This window comes from Silurus meridionalis, chromosome 15 (genome assembly GCF_014805685.1).
Source record: "Silurus meridionalis isolate SWU-2019-XX chromosome 15, ASM1480568v1, whole genome shotgun sequence".
Lineage (NCBI taxonomy): Eukaryota > Metazoa > Chordata > Actinopteri > Siluriformes > Siluridae > Silurus > Silurus meridionalis.
Window position 1 is genome coordinate 9,298,978 of NC_060898.1, and position 5,477 is coordinate 9,304,454.

Below are 5,477 nucleotides of genomic sequence, written 5' to 3' on the forward strand. Positions count from 1 at the left end.
TATCTGTGAGTTAACCAGAGAAGTGCAATCATCTTTTTTAATCCAGAAAGCAGCAAGTCTATCATCCTGTACTATAAATAAAATGGAGGATATTCAAGCAGAGAGTGAGGAGGGCAGTGATGAAGATGATGCTTAGAATGGTACTACTGAAGGAATGGGTACCATCCACAGTTTCAAGTGCATTCCTAAGAACCAAACTAAAAGTTATGCGCATCCTTGTTTATAATTTCACACAATGAAACAATTGCTGTTTTGAGGTTATGGTCAACATATGATTTATATGTTATTTAATTATTTTAACAATTCTTGTTATTGTCAATTAGCTTATTTGTTGTTAAAGTAACTGGCTAATACCTGTCTGCTGTTGTTGCTGTACTGCAATTTCATAAAAAAAAAATTTGGCATGAATATTTAAAGGTAACTAAAGTAGAATTGTACAAGTACTTTTCTGTTGCAGCACCTGAAATGGGAACACAAATAAAATTATGTTACAAAGAAAGCCCAGTTGAGACACATTCTTTTTTTGAAAGCTAGCCTGAGAAGTACAAACTCATTTAAAAATATTAATACAGTTTTATACAATAATCATTGAGTGAATCCCAACATTGTCTGTAACATTCTGGTTCAGTAGAGATGCTGCTTAATTCAAGGTTAGACAGTATAGACCATCAGAATGGTCCACCATTCCTGCAGTACTTTTACTTAGACTGACATTTGGACGCATACAAAAACAATCTTAATTTACCCAACTTCAGCTGTCACCTTTTCCAAAAACTCCCCTTAGGCAAGCACTTCCCATCAGTTAAAACAAGAATCACTGGGAACAACTTCTGAATATGCTATCAACAAACTCTCAATAGAACACACAGTCTCTCGAATACAGTCTATGCACATCCATGAACCCACTTGGACACCTTGGACAAACATACACAGCAAAAAGAAGTAAATCTGTTATTTAGTGTGAGCACTTGCATATGAAATAAAAGTTATATTTAATTTGCTAAAAGACAATGGTAAATAAAATATATTTTTTCATTTTGGTTGTTTTAAAATTTTGATGATAGTTTAAGTAATTTATATGTCTTTGTGTTAATATTGTTTATTTCCATAGAAATACAAATAGCATAAACAAATTGTTTTTTTGTTTGAGTCTTTTATAAAGATGCAGAAGCATTGTTGCACGTGGTAATTCATTGACAGTTTCCGTCTTGGAGTGCATAAATTAGTCAAACATTTGCTCAAAGGCATCAAATGACTCAAACACAAAAAGTGGATCAGCAATAGGCTTGTTAAGAGGTGTGCTTAGCAGTTTGTAACAACTGAATCAAAAGTTGCAGATACACAAAAAGAAAAGTTGTCACAAGGCAAATATTTTTATTGATTTAGTGTATTGTTGTTGATGTTATTGTTTTTTTATTTTATTATTTTTCTTATACCATACTATATCAAGTCCATTAATGCAGAAAATATTTCAGATGCAGATGATTGGATGATGGATTGATGATGGATTGCTGTACAAATAGATTTAAATTGTCTAATATTAATGTATTTTGTCACAGTATCTATAAATGATGCTAATAAACTATATGTTTCTATTTAAAAAACACTATAGGTTTCATCTCTGATTGCTGTATAGTGGGTATGGAGGTCTTGGATCACAGGAACTGAAGAGTGTGGTTGAAGAAATAGACACATTTATACTAGTATATAACATGTGTTTAACAGTATTATAAATAATAATAAATTATTTTGTCACTACTTGTACCATAGACAGTGGACAGGTCAATGAAGCCACCATGCTTCCTAAACTTGTAACTGGCCTTAGCATTGAAATATGTATAAAAAAATTTACTGCTGTGCAAATGCATATATAAAAGACTATGTCTATGATATACAGTATTTGCAGATCTTTATAGTGCTATTTTTGTTTTGTCAAAGTGAGTGTTATATTACTTTTATGTTTACTTAATGTCAGATTACTTTCATCAATTACATAAATGATTAACAAATTATCTTTTACTTAGTTCTTAGTTATTATATACATTTAGTAATTTTGCGAGCAGTAGCGCAAATTAAGCATCTTCTAAATATAATTGCTTATTATAAAGTGTATTTTTAAATAACTATTAGCACCTGCATAATAATTGCCACTCCAAAAAAAGTCCAAAATGTTTGTATAAAATTAAATATTAAATTAAATATTTTATTATATAGGTCTACTATTAATATATAAACAATAAGTATATTTAGATAATACACAGTGATAATGTAAAATTAAGGAGTCTTTCAACTTGTTTACTTTTTTATTATAAATTCATTTGTACAATATATACACATGTGAAGAGTTTTCACCCGAAGCACATAAGAGCTTAAAAATATATTCCAAATATCCTATAAAGTTTTAAGAGGATAATGCACTAAAACCCTGATGTGTGGATAACGGAACCTGCCAAATGTCACAGTAAATTACATCAACATGATTATTTACAAACCATTATCCTTTACATTTAGGAACACATCAGAAAACTGCAAAAACCATATCTGCCTACAGCGTTCCTTGTTGATGGCCACAAATATCAGCATAATCCCCGCGCATAAAACCTTACACTTATGACAAACCAGGCTGAAGTGGCTCTCACAAGACTGGCTTTTGGTCATCTGATATATTGGTCAGAGAAAGAAGACCTAGAATGTGAGGTAATGTAATAATGTATGGCTGAACAGAAAAGTAGGTCTCATAGTAGACAGCTGATTCTTGGGAGACTGGTTGTGTGAGGGGTGCTGTTCCACATTTCTGTGTAGTTCAAGAGATCTTCACTGGGAATTCCTGGTATCAGTTCTGTGTAAAAACGCAGCTCAAGCTCTTCTCCTAAAAGAAAAACACAATAGTTTAAGGTAATGACATGTAAACTACTTTTATGAAAGGATCTTAGAGAGATATATTTGACTAGCAAATAAATAAGCCTGCTAGCAGAAAACCTAGCTATATACCCTATAGTCATAAGCTAAATGCAACATTTATTTACCTGATGTATCACTCCATTGGCTCTCTGGACAGTGGTAAGATTCTGTCATGGCTACTTCATTGCCCAGGAACCCCTTTCCGCTGCTATTGCTTTGTAGCCACTGTGAACTATCAAGCTCCAATTGTCGTGTGATCTGCAAGAGCAAAACACAGAATTTGTAATTGGAAGGGTTTTGCTTGCCCTTGGTTCAGTGGTGTTTAAAAGCAATTGTAGAAATGCCAATAATTAATTATTTGATACATAACTGGGTATTCCTGAGAATGAAAAAGCACAACACAGAGATAATGTTTTGCTTTGTAACTAGAGCTAAACTCACCTCAACAATAGCATTTTCTTCGTAGTCTGCAGATATGAAAGAACAAAAACACAATAAATACCATGCCACTTAACATGCTATTATGTAATAAGATAAAGTATTTAATATATATATATATATATATATATATATATATATATATATATATATATATATATATATATATATATATTACTTTAACTACCTGACACGTGATCTGGTGAAACCTGGAATCTGCCATTGTAGATATCGTTTGTGCTGTCAGGGCCAATTTCCACTTCGTATCCTGAGCAGTCAGGCACATCATAGGGGGGGCTTGCTGTGTCTTTGAAGAAAAGTCACAAAAAAATTAATTTAAAGTCAAAAACAAAGCGTGTATCCATTATATATATAAAAAAAGAAATCATAGAAAATTTTTAACTGAGTTTTGCTTGTTGAACTTACTCATGCTTTCAGTGCTGTCTATGGTGCTTTCCTGAGTACTCATTTCTTCTTGCTTGTGAGTTGGTGTCATGTCTGCCTCCATCTTCCTCCCCTAACCCACACAATAAAATTTCATTATGCACTTTGAGATAAGAGTATTACCTAGAGTATTATAGAGTATACCTAGAGTATTTGTTTTAATTCCATGCTTTTATGACATAATAACATGATTCCATGGTTTGTTATCTGCTTACCCTTTTCCTCCTCCTGCTTTCCAGACTTTTAGATGACCTTTTGCTCTTGTTCTTGACAACCTGAAGCATGCGGTAGACGCGAACAGCTTCACAGCCTTTGTTTATGCTTTTGTCCTTTACTTCTTCAATATCTGGCAGTGAGTTCATTGCACAACGGAAGTTGGCTTTCCATGTTTTGGGGTCAGGTTCAGTGATTCCTGGCTTGAATTTGCCTGCAAGTGTCAATGTTATGAATGCCTTGTAAGAGTCTATTTGTTTCTTCTTTAAAACAATGATGTGTTTGACATTATGAGTGGCTTCTTACCTGTGTGTATTGCCCACTGTTTAAATAGACAGGCATCTTTGTCCATCTCCCATCCATGGCGTGCAGCGTGTTTCCATGGAATGGAAAACATCTTTTTCTCCTAAGCAACCCAAAACATCCACAAGATATTCTGATTACTATTTCAGTGTATAAAATGCCTATCCTTAAACATTTAGCCAAAGTTAACCGCATGCAATAAACTGATCTGGGTAAACTGTGACTCCGCCTTACCTTATCTACCCAGACAAGTCCAGCCACAGAGTTCGAGTCAATCATATCCTCTAACCAGGGCCGCATGCGCATTCTGGACACAGGCATTGTTTCTGGACAAATACAGTGAGAATATTGAGCTGCACAGTTCATATTATTACATTTCATATAGTTGCATAGAACCTTTTCAAATTTTTATAGCTAGACTTTGATACCGGAAGATTTTAATTAGTATGCTGTAGTACCATAGAGTTAAATAAAATCCTGCTTAGTTTGTAAAAAAATCAAGCTTATTATTTTCAAAATACATGTAGTCCAATACAAGTTCATCATGCGAGCGCGCGCTCTCAAGGCGGAACAGCTTCAACAAATAATCAAATCGAAATAAATACAGAAGGCGTACGTGCCTAAATGTAACCGCGCTAACATGAGGTACATTTTAAATGAAAAGAAAATTCCCAACCGTGACACAAAATGCAGTATATCAAAATAATATGTAAACAGAATTTATCTTTCTTGTCCGATTTAAGTTAAAAATGCGCACATTTAAAGAAACATAAGCAGGATTACTTACTGGTTATCCGAAATGATTAAGGAAATAAGAAAAGGCGATAGGTGATAAAATATTATTCCACTTCGTTTGAAACAAGCTGGTCTCCGTATCGATCTGAAACTGTGTTTGGGTCTAGCGCTCGCGTGTTTTTATATTTATACGCTCTGGGGGGTTTTCCCAGCGCTGGAGTCTGGCAGCTTGCTGCGCACGCGCAGTGTGACAGAAATGCAGGCGCGCTCAAACTTAAGTGGGGTGATTTCCGAGAAATCACGCCGTTATGAGCTATGCAAGATACGTGAGGTAGTGTTGTGGTTTCAGCATACAGTTGGCAGACATGCTCACCATTCCAAGAGCATCAAGAAACTTGCGTTTTTGTTTTATTGTTAAAATACAAATTGATTTATTGTTAAAC

The 5,477-nt window shown here is 34.1% G+C and overlaps 1 protein-coding gene across 2 annotated transcripts; it reads right to left on the reverse strand.

Annotated features, from left to right (window-relative positions):
* Window positions 1–2,289: 2,289 nt before the first annotated feature.
* irf1b (interferon regulatory factor 1b) lies at window positions 2,290–5,241 on the reverse strand. Of its 2 annotated transcripts, XM_046867313.1 has the most exons (9): window positions 5,087–5,241; window positions 4,534–4,625; window positions 4,303–4,402; window positions 3,999–4,210; window positions 3,766–3,856; window positions 3,527–3,646; window positions 3,343–3,368; window positions 3,027–3,159; window positions 2,290–2,869 (listed from the first exon to the last, which is right to left on the reverse strand). In XM_046867313.1, exons 2-9 carry the CDS (start codon window positions 4,618–4,620, stop codon window positions 2,736–2,738), a joined length of 903 nt encoding a protein of 300 aa, XP_046723269.1. In that variant the 5' UTR covers window positions 4,621–4,625; window positions 5,087–5,241; the 3' UTR covers window positions 2,290–2,735. The 2 variants fall into 2 exon arrangements, with proteins under 2 accessions (XP_046723269.1, XP_046723271.1); XM_046867315.1 differs by lacking the exon at window positions 3,027–3,159.
* Window positions 5,242–5,477: the final 236 nt, after the last annotated feature.

Coding starts and splice junctions, on each gene's coding strand:
- irf1b (XM_046867313.1), bottom strand. CDS start 4,620: ATGCCTGTGTCCAGAATGCGCATGCGGCCCTGGTTAGAGGATATGATT. Junction 4,403..4,533: donor GACTTGTCTGGGTAGATAAG/GTAAGGCGGAGT, acceptor TGGGTTGCTTAG/GAGAAAAAGATGTTTTCCAT. Junction 3,647..3,765: donor AGACAGCACTGAAAGCATGA/GTAAGTTCAACA, acceptor TTTTCTTCAAAG/ACACAGCAAGCCCCCCCTAT.